This window comes from Medicago sativa, chromosome 4, assembly GCF_051527215.1.
Source record: "Medicago sativa cultivar Bolivia chromosome 4, Bolivia_mono, whole genome shotgun sequence".
Lineage (NCBI taxonomy): Eukaryota > Viridiplantae > Streptophyta > Magnoliopsida > Fabales > Fabaceae > Medicago > Medicago sativa.
In genome coordinates this window covers 28,396,257-28,417,229 of record NC_140752.1, presented here as the reverse complement: position 1 = coordinate 28,417,229, position 20,973 = coordinate 28,396,257, and the positions used below count along the sequence as shown (strand labels likewise).

General features: G+C 36.1%; 1 protein-coding gene and 1 pseudogene across 3 annotated transcripts; both read left to right on the top strand.

Moving 5' to 3' along the window:
• Nucleotides 1-10,855: 10,855 nt before the first annotated feature.
• Nucleotides 10,856-12,355, top strand: LOC146927500 (uncharacterized; annotated as a pseudogene).
• A 1,192-nt stretch (nucleotides 12,356-13,547) lies between these two features.
• Nucleotides 13,548-20,928, top strand: LOC146927499 (splicing factor U2af large subunit A-like). Of its 3 annotated transcripts, XM_085700743.1 has the most exons (15): nucleotides 13,548-13,734; nucleotides 15,946-16,190; nucleotides 16,331-16,444; nucleotides 16,715-16,782; nucleotides 16,850-16,890; nucleotides 17,077-17,213; nucleotides 17,440-17,512; nucleotides 17,601-17,654; nucleotides 17,756-17,815; nucleotides 18,372-18,432; nucleotides 18,530-18,642; nucleotides 18,744-19,190; nucleotides 19,279-19,414; nucleotides 19,557-19,624; nucleotides 20,560-20,928. In XM_085700743.1, the coding sequence occupies exons 1-15, from the start codon at nucleotides 13,585-13,587 to the stop codon at nucleotides 20,695-20,697; spliced, it is 1,905 nt and encodes a 634-aa protein (XP_085556869.1). In that variant the 5' UTR covers nucleotides 13,548-13,584; the 3' UTR covers nucleotides 20,698-20,928. The 3 variants fall into 3 exon arrangements, with proteins under 3 accessions (XP_085556869.1, XP_085556868.1, XP_085556867.1); XM_085700742.1 differs by lacking the exons at nucleotides 16,850-16,890; nucleotides 17,077-17,213 and having other exon boundaries at nucleotides 17,442-17,512; nucleotides 17,610-17,654; XM_085700741.1 differs by lacking the exons at nucleotides 16,850-16,890; nucleotides 17,077-17,213 and having other exon boundaries at nucleotides 17,442-17,512.
• Nucleotides 20,929-20,973: the final 45 nt, after the last annotated feature.

Here is a 20,973-nt window from a genome sequence, read left to right as displayed (position 1 = left end):
TTACTTTCATCAATTTGGATGTACATGTTACATTCTGAATAACAAGCTCTACCTAAAGAAATTTGATGCCAAGGCCCAAAGAGGAATTTTCTTAGGTTACTCTGAAAGGTCAAAGGCATATAGAGTGTATAATTCAGAGACACTCTGTGTTGAAGAATCTATGCACGTTAAATATGATGACAAAGAGGTTGAAGATAAAACTTCAAAGCAAGGTGAAAGTTTTGCAGAGATACAGGTTCCTGAAGTTACTCCAGAACCTGATCAGATAGATGAATCTGAAGATAGTCCAGAAGCTGAACCCACATCAGAAGCGCAAGATGAAGCAGCTTCTGATGAAGCACAAGATGGCTCACATCAAGCAGATCCTCGCAGAAACACATTCAAGCACAAGTCTTCACATCCTGAGGAACTAATCATTGGAAACAAAGATAGTCCAAGAAGAACAAGATCATACTTCAGACAAGAAGAGTCAATGATTGGACTGATCTCAATGATTGAACCTACAACAGTTGATGAAGCACTTTCAGATGATGGATGGATCTTAGCTATGCAAGAAGAGTTGAATCAATTTCAAAGAAATGATGTGTGGGATCTGGTACCCAAACCTCAGCACAAGAACATTATTGGAACAAAATGGGTATTCAGAAATAAGTTGAATGAGCAAGGAGAAGTAACAAGAAACAAAGCAAGACTTGTTGCACAAGGGTATAGTCAACAAGAAGGCATTGATTACACTGAAACATTTGCTCCAGTTGCAAGATTGGAAGCAATCAGGTTACTTTTTTCCTATGCAGTTAATCATGGCATAATATTATATCAAATGGATGTCAAGAGTGCATTTCTTAATGGTGTCATAGAAGAAGAAGTGTATGTCAAGCAACCTCCTGGATTTGAGGATATTAAATATCCTGACCATGTTTTTAAACTGAAGAAATCACTATATGGCTTGAAACAAGCTCCCAGAGCTTGGTATGATAGACTAAGTAATTTCTTAATCAAAAATGATTTTAAAAGAGGACAGGTTGATACAACACTCTTCAAAAGGACCCTTGGGAAAGATATTCTTGTTGTTCAAATATATGTTGATGATATAATATTTGGTTCTATTAATGCATCTCTTTGCAAGAAATTTTCTAAGTTAATGCAGGATGAATTTGAAATGAGCATGATGGGAGAGCTGAAGTTCTTCCTAGGCATTCAAATTAATCAATGCAAAGATGGAGTTTATGTTCATCAATCAAAGTATACAAAGGAGCTTCTGAAGAAGTTCAAGCTTGAAGATTGTAAAGTGATGAACACTCCAATGCACCCTACGTGCACCTTAAGCAAAGAAGATGAAGAAGCTAAAGTAGATCAGAAGCTGTACAGAGGTATGATTGGTTCTTTGTTATACCTCACTGCATCGAGGCCAGATATTTTATTCAGTGTATGCTTGTGTGCAAGATTCCAATCAGATCCTAGAGAATCTCATATGACTGCTGTCAAGAGAATCTTCAGGTATTTGAAAAGAACAACTAATCTTGGACTCCTTTATAGGAAATCCTCAGATTATAAGCTAATTGGATTCTGTGATGCTGATTATGCTGGTGATAGGATTGAAAGAAAGTCAACCAGTGGCAATTGTCAATTTCTGGGTGATAATCTTATATCCTGGGCTAGCAAAACACAAACAACTATTGATATGTCTACAGCAGAAGCAGAATACATTTCAGCTGCAAGTTGTTGTACACAACTACTTTGGATGAAACATCAGTTGGAAGATTATCAGATAATTGCTAACAGTATTCCCATTTATTGTGATAATACTGCTGCTTTTTGTTTGTCTAAAAATCCAATTTTGCATTCAAGAGCTAAGCATATTGAAATCAAACACCATTTCATCAGAGATTATGTTCAAAAAGGAGTTTTAGATATACAATTCATTGATACTGAGAATCAATGGGCTGATATATTTACAAAGCCTTTAACTATTGAAAGATTTGATTTTATAAAGAAAAATTTGAACATGCACTTTGTGTCTGATTAAATGTGTGCTTGCTCCTGAATAGGATTTTAGGTTCTGAAGTTAGTTCAGAAGCAGTAGTCCATCAGAAGCTCTTTATTGAGATTCTGAGGAAAACTCGCTTCTGATGATGACGTCAGCATCTGAAGTCCAGAAGCTGGATTTTATGCTTCTGAATAGTAGAGTTAGTGGAAACGTTGGGAGTTACTTTTTATGGTAACTTCTGGCCCACTAACTTGGCAGTTGCTCTGAAAGTTTCTGACGTGGCCTGTCTGTATTGGTGTATAACTTAAAAGGGCAATGATGATTTAAAAGCTTCGAAAAGTACTTTCACGCGCCCCCAATTTGTCATTAATGTTGATTGTTTGTCTCTTTTGAATTGCAATCGTTTTTACTCTTAACACTTTGTCAATTCACACACTAGTCACTCACAACAAACACATTTGCTTTCAAACCTCTTGCGAAGTAAGCGCATTCTCTCAACCCTAGAACCCTAAAATCATCATCTTCTTCAATCAATCAAATGGCATCATCAAGCTCAAAAGTTTCAGAATTTACTGCACGAAAGGTTCCTGAGTATGACTACAAAGGAAGAAGCATGAAACTAGAAGAATGGGAACTACAGGTTCATATAGAAAATCCAGTGGATTTCAAATCACTAGCTTTTCATAAGTGTTGGATCAGAAGCTACTATGAAAAGCAAGGACTCATGAAATACTTCAAGATGTTGAATGGACCAACATACGAAGCATTAGTTAGGCACTTCTGGGTAAGAGCGAAAATCTATGACAAAATAGCATCTCTAGCTGAAGAAAGTCAAATGGTTTTGATTTATCCAGAACTGGAGGGGAAGACGAGAGAAGAAATGGGACTTGAGCCTTTTACCGGTGTTGAAATCAGGTCCAGTATCTGTGGAATTCCAGTAAGGATTGCTGAATGGCAGATAAAAGCTGTACTTGGTATAGAAGCTTCTGGAAAATATTCTGGAATTAATCTTTCAAATGCTGCTGAAGAACGCATCTGGAAAGCAAAAGCTAATTTGGTCATATATAATTCCACGAAGGAAGGAAAATATGCTGACTTAAACATGGAAAAGAAGATGCTTCTGAAGATTCAGAATGAAGATTTACTTCCATGTGGTGGAAATGAGAAACCCAATTTGGCTCAAAAAGTCTTTCTCCAGCACTTCATCAAACAGGAAAAGGTGAATGTGCCAAAATACATGTTCAAATATTTGATAGAATATCTGAAAAAGAGTCAGCTACAGAACAGTCCTTGGGTTCCTTATGGAAGCTCTTATCAGAAATATTCTATCAAGGAGGAGTTTTGGACAGGTTAAGCAGTGTTGAAGCCTTCACGGATAAAATGATTGACACTAAAACTGGGAAGTTCATCAATGCTCATACACTCTTGCATATGAAGCTAATCGGTGAGGTCACCAAGCTTCAAACTGATTTAAGTGAATCCCATGTCAGGTCTGATCTTATGAGAGATTTTCCACCCATCTGCAAGAAGGATCCTATTGAGGTGCAGATGTACTACGTCAAAGATCACTATGAGGCAACCAACAAGGTCATCAGGTTGGATGAGGTACCTGAGGAAATGTATGGTGGTGCGGTGCCTCTAGCAAAAGGCAGAAGATCAAAAAGAAAAATGACTGCAAAAGAGTACCTGGAAGTTGAGAAATCTGCAAAGAAGGCAAAGGTCACTTCTGATAAGTTTAAGATTGGTGGTTCTGCAATGCCATCAATTGAGGAAGTAGTTGAAGACATCAATTCAAGTGTGATCCTGTGTATTGGTATTGCTCCTGAACAGCCTGCTATACCAAAAAGGAAGAGGAAACCAGCTTTGAGGAGGACCAAGGATTTTCCTCATGTTACCAAGAAAGCTGAAGCTGCTTCTGATTTGGCTTTGAAGGATTTACAAGGGAAGAAGGCAAAAGCTGAAAAAGTCTTGGAAACTGCATCTGAGCTACAAGAGTCTGTAGTTTCAGAAGCTAAGCACTTGATGCTGATGGCAAGTGAGTCTGCTCAGAAGGATTCTGATCCTGAACCAGAAGAGGTAGTCAATATATCATCAGATTCCGCATCCTCATCATCATCAGATTCTGATGATGATATACCCATAGGACTCCTTTTTCGAAAATCAGTAAAAAGCCATTCAACATCAACCAAGACCAACAAAAAGCCCTCTCAGTCAAGCTCTTATGAACCAGCTGGTCATATAATGAATCAGAAGTTAGAAGAAATGGCTGAGTAGAGAGACAGAGTCATTGATATTATCCTCCGCCATAACCCTCAACCTCTTAACATTCAACCGCTCAACATGATCATACCAGAAAATGTCAAACCTTCCTCAGAGAAAGCCTCTAAGACAACTCCAGAAGCAGCTGCTTCTGAAAAAGTTGTTTCAGAAAGCCCCCATCAACAAACACCAGAACCACACAAACCCTCCTCAGCTCCACAACAACAATCACTCATAACTGACATTGACCCCCAACCTAACATTCAAACACAACAAACTTCACCACAACAACCACCAATCAATACTGAACCTGAACCCCAACCAAACCCACAACCAGAGCATACAGAACCTCAACCAAAGCAAGCTTTGTCCCAATCCACTCCAATGGATATTGACAACCATCAAGTCAATCTCCAAGTTTCAACCTCAAACGCACACATTGCTTCTGACCAACCATCCTCTTCAACTCAATCTGATCATAACCTCACTATTATAACACCTGAACCTGTTAAGGATCTGTCCCTTAGTGACTCTGACCAATCCTCAGACCTAGAAATCCTTGAACAACCACCCCTAAACATACTGGAATCTGAGTACATTGATGTTGAGTTACTCAAGATACTCTCAAAGATGCAAGATCTTGTACAGAACAGAAGGATGATTGATCTGTCATCAGCCTATGAGGAACAATGGGAATCCTTGCAGAAGAGAGCTACTGATCTGATAGCATCTGTAAGAAGAAAATGCATCAGAATCAAGACTTTTGCTCTAAGAAAGTTTTTGAAGGATATGAAGTTAGCCAAGAAAAGTCCAAGGCTGCTTCTGACAAATGAGCCATTCTACTCAGAAGCTGACTACATGACTAGAAAGGCTAGGATGTTCAACCTACTAAGACAGAAGATGGCACAACAACAGTAGGAAGCTAAAGCAAGGGAACTGGAACTTCTCCAGAGGCAATAAGTTCATGAAGATCTGTTGAAGAAACAAGCAGAACAAATGGAGAAGATGATGAAACAACAACAAACCAAACCTTAGTTGCACACCCTAGTGTTTATTTTTGTTTGTTTTTTGTTTTAACTGTTTCCGTTCTTGCTTCTGAACATCGTTTGTTTCTGAATGTTAATAACTTGCTTAGTTAGTTCTGATCCATCATGCTTGATATTCTGCTCATACATTGCTCTGAATTACTTTATATTCATGATTATATTTTTGATAAGTTTATAGGTTCTGATTATAGTTATACTCTCTTCATGTTTAAGTTTTTCTCAAAATCTTTTTGTCTTTATTGCTTATTTGATTTTTTTTTTTTTGCTAATGGCAAAAGGGGGAGTATTTGTGATAGTATTTAAAGGCTCTGAGCCCCATTAATAATATTTGAAAATTTTGAAAAACTTATATCCTTTCGTTTTACCTAAAAAGGGGTGTATCAAAAGGGGGAGTATCAAATTTCAAATAAAAATTAATTGAACCATTCTTCTTATCTATAAGTTAATTCTTTCAATTTTAAGCTCTGATATTATTATTGCGCGCTAAATGAATTTAATTAACCTGGATAGAACTTAGGGGGAGCTTACAAACCTCACCTTAAAGACTATCAGACTCAGGGGGAGTTTGAGCTTACAAACCTCAGATTCTGAGCTTACAAACCTCAGAACTCCAAAGTCAACTTGTTAATTAGATTAACAACAATTGATCAATTTTAAATACTATTGTTTGTCATCATCAAAAAGGGGGAGATTGTTGGAACAAAATGTGTTTAACAATGAACCTTAAAGAGTTTTGATGATAACAAGGTATTAAAAATTGTAGATTGGACTACCTAATATTTGTTCAAGTGTACAGGACCATAATTAAAAAGTTACATCATTTATTGGTTCTGAATGAGCAAATAAAGAGCAAAAAGGATCAATAAAATTGAAGCTTATACGCTCCTGAAGGCAATCTGCTCCTGAAGAGAATAAGCGCTCCTGAAGTAAAGCCGCTCCTAAAGTTAGTAAAGTGCTCCTGAAGAATAGTGCTCCTGAAGACAAGAGGTCCAGAAGCTGCATCATCAGAAGCTGCATCATAAGAAGCTGCGTTATCAGAAGCTGCCTCATCAGAAGCCATTTCACCAGAAGCTGAAGATCAACTGAATTTGAGAAATTAAAGGATTCAAGAGTTGTGTCATGGATCGAAATTCATCAAAGGACAACAAAAGATCAGTGGAATTTTGCAACGGTCATTTCAAAGGTGTTTGAAGACATGTGCTTGCAATTTTGGATGAAAGCGTTGACATTGTACTTTGTACGAACTGTACAACCACCTTCTCCACTACTCTGTTTTGTGTCCACGCTACAAGACAAGAAAACAGCTCCAGAATACGGCTTCGCATGCATAGATGTTCCTTTGAATAAGGAATGGATTTCAAATTGGTTCTTCATTGGACAACAACCAAATCAGGCAAAAGATCATTGGTGAAAGATCAAGCTTCAACAACGACTCTTTGATGTGCTGGCAATTTCACAACGTCTCTTTCACACCTCTATATAAAGGAGTGAAGACTTAAAGATTTGGCAATGTTGAACGAAAGACTCACAACATTTTTATAAGTGTCAAACCTCTGCTGAAATTGTTCTGCATTCACTTAGAATTTCTGTGTTTTAAAGTCATATCTTAGAAATTCTTAAGTCATTGAGTCTGTATCTGATTTGTATTGTGAGCACCTCTGATTGTATATCAAGTGTTCAACCTTAAACAATTTTCTGTGTAATTTTGTTTAATTAGAAGTCTCTTGCAGTTGTGCTTGAGCAGGGAAGTCTCTTGATTGTGTTTTTGAGCATAGGAAGACTCTTGCAAAGTGTGCTTGAGCAAAGGAAGTCTCTTGCAGGTGTGCTTGAGCAATTGTAATCAGATAATACTCTTTGTGAAATCTCCTTGGAAGTGCAAGGGGGACTGGACTACTTCCGGATTGTGGAAGGAACCAGTATAATTGCTTTGTGTCGTTCTTCTTCTCTCTCTCTCTGTTTTATTCCGTTGCGTTCAGATTCTGATTATCACTTCAGAAGCTGTTTCACTTAGCTTCTGATCAGTGTGTTCAGTTTTAGGAGAAACGAAGAATTTTTCAAAACACAATTCAACCCCCCTTCTTGTGTTTTTGTCACATTCACTAAGTTGTTTATGGATTCATTTTATTCCCTGCGTTCAAAATACATATCGCAATTTTACAATGAGTATCATTCAATTAACTTATTTTGACTATAGTTTTTAAGTATTATATAAATACAAATGTTAGCATGTAAGATGTTGTTTGATTTGTTTCAATGAATATTTTCAAAATATCAAATTTTTATATTTTTTATTATATATAATTAATGATATTAATGGTCAAAGTTGTGTATTAACATGAATGCAATGGTTAATTGTGTCATTGTGACATGTATTTTGAAACAGGCGGAGTAAACAATAAGCATTGAACAGAAGTAGAACAACACAAGACAAAACATCACTACTTAATGCAAAAAAGAACAGGGAAAACTTTTATGGTATTGAATAATTTTTTATCTTATACGGTTTTTTGTGGACAAAATGTTATTTTGGATTACTTGTAGGTGAAACAAATAACTGTGATAAGGTTTAGTGAAGGACAAGAATTTCAGTGTTTGTCGTATCTCATGCATTCAGTTTGTCATGTTCTTGAGCTAATTTTACAAATCAAACGATGTATAACTGAAGTTGTCATGTTTTGTCATTTATTTTTTAGCAGATCAAATGTAACTGTCATACCCCAATTTTTGACCTAAGACTCCACATTCATATGCCATTTGAGCCTGATTAGTCTCTGACTTTTCAGAGAAAAATTCAGCAGAAAGGTATCTTAAAATACATCAAGTTTGGTTCCGAGTTAGGCCCTCTTCTCTCTTTATATTTTTATATTTTTAGTTTTCTTTAGTTTTTTATTATTTGTTATTTACTCTTTAATTTCCATCTTTTATTTAATTTTATAATTTTAATTTTTATTTCTAATTTTTATTTTATCTTTTAATTAGGCATTTTTCATATTTTATTTTGGTCACTTTTATTTTATTGTCCAAGTCAAAAAAAAAAAAACAAAGTGTCAATAGGTCAAAAAATAAAATGTCCAAGGTGCAAAAAAATTTCAAGTCAAGTGTCAACTTTAACATTCCTTTTTTCAAAATTCACCATAATTGTCCATCAAAAACCATTAAACCACTTTTCCATTTTCATCAAACTCCTCACCTATAAATATAGCTCTCATTTCTCACAATTTCACACACCAAAAGTTCTCGAGTTGTCAAAGAACTTTTCTCTCTTCTCCCTCATTTAGCTTGTGTTGACGAGCTATTCTTTTCTTCTCCCTCTTTTTCTGTCCCTTCGGAAAAGTCCCTTCGGGATTTTGTCCCTTCGGTAATTTTGTCCCTTCAGTTGTCCCTTTCTTTTATTTTCTTTTATTTTCTTGCATTTTATTTCTTTTTAGCATTTTTGCATTTCATTTTATATCTATTTATTATTATCATTTAGCATTTTAATTATCGTCATTTATTTTCCAGCAATTAGAATGTATCTAGGTTCAATGTAAACAATATAAATGAGAAAAGTGTGTGTGTGTCCTTTTATTTCTTTACCGCTTATATATATATATATATATATATATATATATATATATATATATATATATATATATATATATATATATCCAAAAATGCAAAAAAAATAGATTAGGGATTTTGTGGTGATCCAACGTCACTACAAAAATCCACGCGCTTTTATTTTTATTGCTCCGTTAGTTTAATTTTCATTTATTATTCCTAAACAACAAAAACATTCAACTAACAAAAATCACAAAAATATTTTCATAACAAACCTTAATTTCTCAAATCAAGTGATCCCATTTTTATTTTATTTTCTTACTCAAACTTTAATCAACTTAATTATACCTTGAGTCTATTCTCTTTCAAATTAAAAAATACAAACCAGATTCTTATTTACCACTTGGCTTTTTACTTTAAAACTTTTTTCAAAATTAATAAAAAAAAAACACAACCAATCAAATGTCAATTTCTACCCCGAACTACGAGGTTTTGATCCCTTACGGGTACGTAGGCAAAGGACCATGTCCTTCCAAATCAATAAAAAATGTAAATAAAAATGTTCATTTTCTTTTTATCACTTTAAGTCCTTCTTTTAAAAAGCAAGCAAGTTTAAGCACAAAAAAGTTAAATAAAATCAAGAGGTTCTCGTAGAGTACTACGAATATTTAGGGTGCTAACATCTTCCATAAATATAACCAACCCCCGAACCCTTAATCTTTAAAAATGTGGTATTTGAACTTTTTTCCACTTTCTTTTTGAAAAAAATAAAATGTTCAGTCGTGAAATAATTTAGTGAGTCAAACGCTAATCAAATAGCCTTGATCTCCGAAAAATAACGCGACAGAAATGGCGACTTCACTGGGGACCCCTTAAGAGGGTTAAGCCTAACTTGGCTTTGTTTAAAATTTTGTGCTTTAAACTTGCTTAAAAAATCCAAAAAATAATAATAAAAAAAAAATAAAAGATGGAAATTATGTGTATATTTGTTTTTCCTTCTTCTTTCTCTTTTCTTAAACGTGAGTGGTGAGGTAAGTCCTACACCCGGACTTGAGGGAAATTTAAGATAGGACGGGGTATAATCATAGTCTCGTGCCAAGAGTACTCTTCGGTTGTGGCACATGTGATAACCCCACTCAATGGAGGAATCTTGGAAGTATACTTTGTCAACGTCAGTACTCATGTTTGGCATGATATTTTCAAGTGACTGTCGAAGTTGAGAACCTTTAGCTACCTTTAACCCATCTTGGCCTTTTAGGACGTAGTGCAGTGGCTACTCGAGAGTACTCTTGTATTGGTTGATACGCGATACTACACCCAAACGAGACTATCCTACGAATATTGTTGGAATGGGAGTACTCCCGTCACCTGACAAATATTCGGAAGTGGTTGAAAACTTTGGGAACTTGGTAGAACCCTTGTTACAAGTGCAAATGAAACCATAGTCCTTACCAAATGACGTATTTACCCTAAGCTCCAACATTGTAGACTTAACCCCACCATGTATTCTATGTTCTTGTTGCATTATCATGCATACGTGCATACATTCATAAAAACTCTTTCTCATCAAAACATCGAAGGACTTAGATAAGTCGTCTTGTAAACATCAGAAGTGTGGACCTTATGAAGAGGGACATCAAGGAATACAATTTCAAAAGTCTTAAAATAAACCTTAGCTTTGTTGGGGACTTTGTCTTTGGCTTTGTTTTTGTTTTTAAGGGAATTGTTTTTTTTTCTTCAAATTATCAAATGAAACAATGTCCCTTATAATGTTTACAATCACTTTGATAAGTTCTTCAATAAAAAAAATGTGTCTATTTTTTGCATAAGCATCCTGCATCATTTGCATTTCATAGTCTCAAATTTGAGTCTCACAAAATTTTCTTTTCATCAAAAGGGTTAAGCCGTCTCAACAGTGGCCCGACGTATTCGTTACCAGTCAACTATCTTGTACGACACTCAGACAAATATTAAGAAGAAAATAGAATGTTTTGAGCAAGAAAGTCAGGCACTCCGGGAAGAAATGACAACCGTGAATACCAAGTTGGATGAGCTAGCATCTATGAAGACAAAGATGGAAGAGTTAACTAATCTGGTAAAGTTGTTGGCAGTTGCACAGACTCCACCACCTCCTCCTCTGCCTGTCAGCACCGAGGTCGAAGCATTTGTTTCTACTGGCCATGAATGGACATTTTATGTCGACACTCCGAAGTACTCTGCACCACAACGCTCCATGCCCGGGGGCATGCCCTTTTCTGCCGGTGAAATACTCCGCCCTACTGCTTGTGAAGGTCCAATGCCTACTTTTCAACGTGCAACTCATGTTCCTCTGCAAGTTACAATGTTTCCTCCAGCTGCTGTGACCTATTCAGCACCTGCCGTTCATACCATTCCACAAGAAAAGGAACCAATCTTCCATTCTAGGAGTGTGAGGGCCTATGAAAGGGTTAATGACCTACAAGAGAAGTATGATGAGATGCGGCGGGAGATGAGAGCTCTCTGTGGGAAAGAAACTTTTGGGAAGACGGCTTATGACCTCTGCTTGGTACCAAACGTCCGGATACCCCACAAATTCAAGGTCCCAGGTTTTGAAAAGTATAAAGGGAGCTCATGCCCTAAAGACCACCTGACAATGTATGTAAGAAAAATGTCCGCATATGCTAAAGATGATATGGTCCTTATCTACTTCTTTCAAGAAAGCTTGGCTAATCCCTCATTGAAGTGGTATATGAATCTGGACAAAACTAGCATCCGAACTTTCCAGGATTTGTGTGATGCTTTTGTGCAACAATATAACTACAATGTAGACATGGCTCCAGACCGGAGTGATCTTCAGGCTATGACCCAGTGAGACAAAGAAACATTCAAGGAATACGCTCAGCGGTGGAGAAATGTCGCTGCCCAAGTCAGCCCACATATAGAAGAGAAGGAGATGACCAAACTTTTCTTAAAGACTCGCAATCAGTTCTACTACGAGAAGATGGTCGGAAGTGTGTCCAAGGACTTTGCAGAGATGGTCGGTATAGGTGTACAATTAGAAGAAGGAGTCTGAGAAGGACGATTGGTCAAAGAAAGTGTCCCCGCTAGTAGTTCGAAAAAGAAAGAGCAGGAGGTTAGTATGGTGAAAGGGCGGCCTCAGCAAAAATATCCGGCCTATCAACAAGTGGCTGCTATTACACCTGCTACCAATGCCATTCAACAACCGCTTTATCTGCCTCAACAACCGTATCAGCAACAACAGCCTCGACAACAGGCTCCAAGGACATGATTTGATCCAATTCCCATGAAGTACGCTGAGTTGCTCCCATCTTTACTCAAAGGAAATTATGTCCAGACCAGGCCGCCTCCTCCGATGTCCGAAAAATTGCCAGCAGCTTTTAGAGTCGACCTCTCATGTGTCTTCCATCAAGGGGCGTCAGGTCACGATGTTGAGCGTTGTTATGCTTTGAGGAATTCAGTTCAAGATTTAGTCAAAGCCAAGATCCTGTCATTCACAGACTTGAATCCAAATGTGCAAAGCTAATCTGATATCGAATCCCGGTACCTAGTATTGTGTCACATGGAGTGATTAGTCGTAATTGGGTCGATGTTGACGTTCCTTCCGCTGCTTTTCGTTCAATTAATGTTTGTTTGTTGCTTTTCGCTTTTCAAAAATATCCTTTCGTTCTGCCCGAGACGAAAGTGAACTTGTGTAGGGCTTTTTGCTTTAAGTATTGTCATCATTAATAAAAAGGTTGTTTTGATCCCGACTTTGTTTTATTTTGTGCTTTTTTTTGGAAAAATGGTAATACAAAGAACCTCAAATGAATAATCTTTTCCAAATGTCTGCAATTCTGTTTGATTAGAATTCTCTTGTAGTTGTGCTTGAGCATTAGAAGTCTCTTGATTGTGTTCAGGAGCATAGGAAATCTCTTGCAGTTGTGCTTGAGCAATTTGAAGTCTCTTGCTAATTGTAGCAGTGAGCAGTTGTAATCAGATATTACATTATAGTGAACTCTCCTTGGAAGTGCAAGGGGGACAAGACTACTTCCGGTTTGTGGAAGGAACCTGTATAATTGCTTTGTGTCTTTCTTCCTTCTCTCTCTGTTTTTATCCGCTGCAAGTTAGTTCTGAACATCACTTCAGAAACAGTCTCTATTTGCTTCTGAACAGTGGTTTTCAGCTTAGGAGAAAACGAAGAAAAATCAAACACAATTCAACCCCCCTTCTAGTGTTTTTCTCACCTTCACAGTGACGCTACCAGATTAATCTTCAGTATTTCTTATTCTTAAATATCTATAAACTCAAAAAAAATGGGGTGGCATGACCATTCTCCATTCAATTTTCTGTCGACATTAGTCTATGGTATGTGAGTTTGAAACCTATTCCTTTTTTTTAGAAATCTATTTGAATTTAGCTAATGTAGATAATGTATATTTTTTTTCAATTTTTTTTTAGGGAGTATATTTTTTTCAATTGTTAACATAATGATTTTAATGTTGATATATTTTCGAAGAAATATTTATTTATTATAATATATATTAGCACATAAGACCTTTGCGAAGTTTTAATATAATACTCCTATATTAAAAGACGGGTGTAATACAAGACTTATCTCACTTATGCATCATAAAATTATCCGAAAGCATAGTAAAATAAAACTGCAGCTAGGGAAAGAAACGGTGGCTTGAGTTGAGAGTAGTAAAAACAAGTGAACTGAAACAAACACTGCTTTTACGTTTCAAACAGAAGAGAAAAAAAAAAAAAAAAGTAATGGCTGAATACGAAGCAGAAGAGAGATACGAAGGGAACGGCGGTGGAGCCGGTGGAGGAGAAGGCGGAGAAGGAAGTGGAGGAGATGATCCTTTTCCTTCTTCTGCATCTTCTCCTCAACCTCTCGATCAACCCGTTTCCAAATCGCGGGTACGCTTTCCTTTTCAATTTCCAACACTATCATATATCCAACTAAATTTGATTTTAAATTGATTCATTCATACTCTTCGTTATAGGATTTATATTGTCATAAAAAAATTAGGGTTTATTGTAATTCAAATTTGAAATTAACCAATTAGGGTTAGATAATAATTGGTTTTTAGAGGGTTTCTTAATTGTTAATTGGAGTTAATTGTGTTTCAGCTTGGTTGATTCCTTTTTATCAGTCTTGCTAGACTTTTTTTAACTAACAATTGGGATTTATTGTAAATTTGTAATTCAATTTTGAAATGAATCAATTAGGGTCAGTTAACAATTGGTTTGTGTTTTCATGATCGTTGATAATTAGGTTTAATTGCATTTCTGCTTGGTTGATTCCTTTTTAATATTCTTTCTTGGTTTTTTAAATTAACAATTAGGGTGATTGTTCAAAAAAAAAAATTAACAATTATGGTTTAATGTAATTCAATTTTGAAATTAATCAATCATGGTTTGTGTATTAATGAATAGGTTATATTGCATTTCAGCTTTGAAATTAACCATTAGTGTTAGTTAGATGTTTGTGTTAGGATTGCTTATATTCGAGCTATCAAGGATATGTATAAGGAAGTCTCGACTAGTGTGAGAACATAAGGTGGAGACATTGAGGCAGAGGCGGAGCCCTTCATGGGCTGGGGTGGGGCACGGCCCACCCGGAAAAATAAAAAATTAATGATCATAGCTCTACTTTGCTAGATTTTATACAATTTTGTGTCGGTTTTAGGTTTCGGTTGATCCAAATTCTCGCAAAGTGGTGTAGTGGCCCACCCGAAAAATTTAAATAATTCAATTATAGGTCTATTTTGTGAGTCTTTAAACAAATTTTCAACGGTTATAGTTTTCCGCAGTTTCAAAAGTGGCATACGTGATTTTTGTGATGCTTATACTTGGCATATTGTCATATCAACTGAATTTTCTCATTTAACCGTCGTAATGTACAAAAAAAGTTTCATATTTTATAGTAGCTGTTAAATACGTAATTTTATAAGTATCCACCCTAACGTTTTAGTCAAACTCCGTCATTTCAATTTCGTACTTAATGCTTATTACAATTTTAATTGGTGTTTATATATTATAATTAATTTTAGTGGCCCACCTGAGGTTTTTTTTTTCTGTTTCGGCCACTGCATTGAGGATTTTCCCATGAAATAGGATTGCACCAAGGTTCAACACCAAGCCCTTATCTTTTCACTTTAGTTTTGGATGTACTTAAGGAAAACATTCAAGAGCGGACACCAAGATGTATGCTTTTCGCAGATGATATAGTCCTACATGGAGAGTCGAGAGAGGAATTAAATGGGAGGTAGGAGACTTGGAGACAAGCCTTAGTTATGTATGGCTTCCGCCTGAGCAGAAGCACGGCATAGTATGTTGTGTTGGATGCGTGGCAGGACTAGACAGGATAGAATTAGAAATGACAACATTAAAGAGAGTGTTAGGGTAGCACCTATAGTAGAAAAGATGGTAGCAACTAGACGTAGGTGGTTTGATTAGATAGAGGGGAGTCAAATCACTAGAGGTAGAGGAAGACCTAAAAGAACTATTAGAGAAACCATCAAGAATGATCTAGAGATCAATGAGTTGGAGAAAGACATGGTTTTTGATAGAACACTGACGTTGTTTGATTTATGTAGCCGACCCCACATAGTGGGATAAGGCTTGGTTGTTGTTGTTGTTGTAAGGTTGAATGCATTTCTTTTTTGAAATTAACCATTTGGGGTTAGTTGATAATTGATTTCTGTTTTCTTGTGTTACTTAACAATCAGCATTGCTAAATATTACGAAAGCACTTGTATACAAAAGGCGTGAATGTGTCTTCTGAACCATTTTAAAAAAGTTTACATTGCTAGGTCCATCGCTGGCTGAAATCATGTGTCCTATATTCTGAAAATCTACGGCTGACAATCGTTCTTGTGTTTCTTTATTGAGTCTCTTCATAAGAATGATCAATTTCCATTTTGAAATTAACCAACTAGGGTTAGTTAGCAATTGGTTTGTGTTTTATTGTTAATTAACAAGTAGGGTTAAATGCGTTTCTTCTTTGAAATTAAAACCTATCTACAGAGGTAGAGAGGGATTTTTTTTCCCTTTTGGTTTGAGTAATTTATAGTGGAATTGGACTCTTACACATAGCTTATGTTGTTTTTTTTTTTGTTTTGGCAGCATGAATCTCGTGATTATGATAGAGAATCTTCGAGAAGCAGAGAAAAGGAACGAGAGAGAGACAGGAAAAGAGAAAAGGATAGGCCCAGAGATAGAGACAGAGAGAGAGATCGTGGTGATGGGGAGAAGGAAAGGGATCACCACAGAGATCATCGACATCACGACAGAAAAGATAGGGAAAGGGAAAGGGGTAGAGATAGGGATGATGGTGATTCTCACAGAAGTCGTGACCGTGACCGCGACAGGTTAAAAGCTCATATGTGATTTGCAATATTGATGCCTTATTTATCTTGCCCAGTCATGAATTTTTAGTAATCTTGTTTTTTTTGGAATTGTTGTTTTTGTTCATTTTCAGTTTTCCTTAAAAAACTAGTTTATATTACAGAAGAAGGGATTATGATCGAGAGGAAAGGCATAAGCGTAGGTCTCGGTCTCGATCTATTTCACCGTCTAAGGATAGATCTGAGCATGGAACAAGGTCACGGTCTCGCTCGAAGAGGTAAATTGCGTAAACAAAAGCATACTTACCATTTAAGAGTCCGGAATATGGCAACACATTTGCAAGTATTAATGCATGTCACAGCTATTTGGAAAATTATTAATTTCTGATTCTTAAAAACATCCGGTGCATGTAAGGTTCAATATTATTATTTTAATTATTATTAAATTATTATAGTTCAATATTCTAACAGTCTAATTACATGATAAGTGTTTCTTGGTGTGAGGTAGTATTTATTTATATTTGAATGCTAACATTATTTACTTACAGCAAAAGGGTTAGTGGTTTTGATTTGGCTCCCCCTGCTTCAATGTTAGCTGGTCCTGCGGCTGTTACAGGTATTTGCTCTTGTATTTTGTACAAACTTTGTTTATCTTAACTGCTTTCTTTTTTTGTTGGTCGTAGTATGGGAAAAAGTTCATATCAAATTGCATGCTCTTATCTTGGTAAGCTATATTCAGTTATTATCCGATCATGTTACTCTTTGAGAACTCGTCTCCTATGGTGTGCAATTTAGTCTTCTTTTGGTTTACTTGTTGATATCCTGGAACTAAAAGATGCTTTGGTTTTTTGTCTTCTGTTTGGTGTTTGTTTTTTTTTTGTTTCTATGTCTTGTCTTATGCTCTAAGAAGGCAATGTTGGGCTACTTGCCCCACTGTGCTGACAATGGGCGTGAGCCGACATCTGTAGCTTTTATGTCCAAGGAGGAATCAATGCACCGGTTTTTGGTGGGTCTTGTTCGTCTTCAACTGGAAACTATATCTACTTTGGACTGGAAACTATATCTACTTTGGTAGACGTACATATATTATCTCCAAAACTTGTTTAAATGTTCCTTCAATTGTATGCCTATATTAACAAGGTTAAATTCTGCTTAAATAAATGGAAATTGGAGCAAAAGGACTCATTTGATACTTAATCTAACAATTGTTATTCAAAAGATAAAAAAATAAATTTTTTCTTGAGGTTCTAAGTTGTAATATGCCTATATTTGCAGGTCAGATTACTGTGCCAAATCCTGCAATTCCTGGAGTGTTGCCAAACATGTTTCCAATGGGTACTAATCAGGTATATCTCCCTTTATTTGTTCCTGTCCGTGGTTTTGTATGGTTTGGCTTATATTGATTTCTGTCTTCCTGTTTTTCTCCTTCGTAAGATGCCGCAGTTCAGTGCTCTCCCTATGATGCCAATTCAGGCTATGACACAACAGGTAGAGAAAGACATTTTAGTGATATACTGATAATTTTTTCTTTGCTTTTAGCGTTGTTGTCTCTAATTTAGGCACTTCATTTATGTATGAAATTTATACAGGCTACTCGACATGCTAGGCGGGTGTATGTTGGTGGACTCCCTCCTACAGCCAATGAGCAGGTACTGGCCTTTAGCATCATGATCTTTGACCTTATCTTTTTCCTTGCTGCTGGTTTTTGGATAATTGTAAATACTGCATGAAATAGGTTTTGTGGAATTGTTCATATTTTTCAATGCTCAAATATTATATTTATAAGATTGCTCAGAGTACATCCCTTTTGACATCTGAGTGACTTTTAACTAAGCTGCCTTGTCGAATTGTTTTTCTTGTTTCATCGTATGACCAACCATTTACAATCTGTTATAATGTACTTCGTGTCTTACTTGAATCTCTGAACGAGAGAATGAGTGAGTTGGCAATCTGCTAAACTGCCGCCTTGTCAAATAGTTTTTCATATTTTATCAAATGGCTATCTAGAGTCTTATCTTGTATTCTATTCGATTACTTTATTGGGAAGCTTTTACTTTTACTTATGAATTCTGGGACCAGTTTTAATATGTCATTATTATTGACCAACAAACAAGTGGAAGACAAGACTTTAATTTTTAAAGCTGGTTTTGTTCATGTTTGTTTTGCCACTAACATTTTTAAGTGTTTTTTCATGTTATACTGCAGTCTGTTGCTATTTTCTTCAGCCAGGTGATGGCTAATATTGGAGGAAACACTGCTGGTCCAGGTACATACAATCTTCAAATATGATATACTTCAGCCTGTTAAAATTTTAGATTGACCATCACTGTTAGGAACTAATTTTTGGCTGTGTGTGTATGAAGGTGATGCTGTGGTCAATGTTTACATTAACCATGACAAAAAATTTGCCTTTGTTGAGATGAGGTCCGTTGAGGAAGCTAGCAACGCAATGGCTTTGGACGGGATTATTTTTGAGGTTTAATGAGACTTCTCTCTGTCCCTCTTTCGTTTTTTGAAGTAAATGAATGTTGATCATCTGAATCTAAACAAATTTGATTTAATTTTAATTTTAACTAGGGGGCACCTGTCAAAGTCAGGAGACCTACTGATTACAACCCTTCTCTAGCTGCTACGCTTGGCCCAAGCCAACCTAACCCAAACCTGAACCTTGGCGCTGTTGGCTTAACACCTGGGTCTGCTGGTGGACTTGAAGGTCCTGATCGCATTTTTGTTGGTGGACTTCCCTATTACTTTACAGAAACTCAGATCAGGGAGCTTTTAGAAACTTTTGGGCCTCTTCGGGGTTTCGATCTAGTGAAAGATAGAGAAACAGGAAACTCAAAGGGTTATGCATTTTGTGTTTACGCGGACCTTGCAGTTACAGATATTGCCTGTGCAGCTCTGAATGGAATTAAGATGGGAGATAAGACCCTTACTGTTAGACGAGCTAATCAAGGTACAACCCAGCCTAAACCTGAACAAGAGAGCATTTTAATGCATGCACAACAGCAAATCGCTCTGCAGGTATAAAATATTGCCTCTGAAAATGTTTCTATTACCAATGTTGTGGTGCCCATTTAAAATTAACGATTTTATACTTTCAATTTTGCAGAAACTTATATTTCAACCAGCATTAGTGGCTACAAAGGTGGTGTGTTTAACTAACGCAGTTGCTCCTGACGAGCTCAAAGAAGACGAGGACTTTGAAGAGATTATCGATGACATGAGGCAGGAATGCTCCAAATTTGGTAATTACTGATTTTATGTGCTGGTTGTCTACCTGCAATGCATGTTTATTAATTGCTTTATTGATTTGTTTCACAGCCATTTGTAGTCCGACATTCGTTGTATCAGGACTAACTTACACTCTTACTTTCACAACATGCGCAGGTACTTTGGTGAATGTTGTGATCCCTCGCCCACAACCAGATGGGGATCTATCCGGTGGAGTTGGAAAGGTCTGTATTCTGGACCTAACGTGGTAGAAATTTTTGTTGCCATGATACAATTTTTCTTCTTCCAGTTATCATTCTTGTTTTCTTCATGATGATGACGATGATAGCTGTTGTTATTATTATTATTATTATTATTATTATTATAAAAATTAAGGGTGCATGGCGTTTTTATGCTAGTGATATATTGATGTATAGTTACTGATGGAAAATGAATATATTTTGGATACCATTATATTTTGATGCATATAAAAGTTCTAATCCATGAAATTGACCAGCTAGAGTGCATGTTTTCTGGTGGCTTTTAGAGTTGTTTTTAAAGGGTTAAAATCTGCGGTAAGCTGCAGAGCTCAGAGTAGTGAACTCAATTAGGCTCCGTTTGGATTGAGCTTATTTTGAGCTTATGAAAAATAGCTTATGCAAATAAATAAGTTTTTATTTTAATTTATAAGCTCTCACTAACAAAAATTGCATCTTCATAAACTTTTTTTTTTCTTCATAAAATACCTTAACAAACTTATAAATAATACATAAAAACGTATTTATTTGCGTAAGTTGTTTTGTATAAGCTCTAAAATAAGCTAATCCAAACGGACCCTTAGTACTTTAAAATATGCTTTTTGGTGTGGTTTGGGACTTGAAAACATCAGGGTTATAGAATTGGTAGCAAATACACTTTAAACACATTTTCCAAATTCCAACACACACACACACACACACACACACACACACACTCCCTCTTTTGGTTAAAATTCAAATACATCTCACTAATCTACATGGGTCTCATAAATTTGGTGGAATCCTTTAGAATTTCAACCAATAAAAGGGGTTGTAAAATGTGAGTGTGATATCAGAGTTTCTATCATGGTTATAGAGCAGTTCTCATGTAATATTGTGCGCAAACAAAGAGTGACAACTTTTCTGTTTTTTCGCATTTGCAGGTGTTTTTGGAATATGTGGATATTGAGGGTGCTACAAAAGCCCGCACAGGATTGAATGGGAGAAAATTCGGTGGAAATGAAGTAATAGCCGTCTTCTATTCAGAGAACAAATTTACTCAGGGAGATTATGAAGGCTAATTGCCGTAATGTCACTTGGATGATATATCTTAACTTTTCATGTATGTTGTGAGATTTTCAATATACGTTTCTTTTTGTTATTTGTTGTAACCTTTAGTTGGGAGTGTAGAAACTGGTAGCTTTGGTTGTTAAATTTTTCATATAAACAACACTGGTTGATAATCTGCAATTTGTGATATCTTTATATGCTCTATCTGATATCTTGATATGTTTGAGCTGCTTTATTGATCATTGACGTAGACTTTAAATTATATTAATTTGACAATAATATCAAAA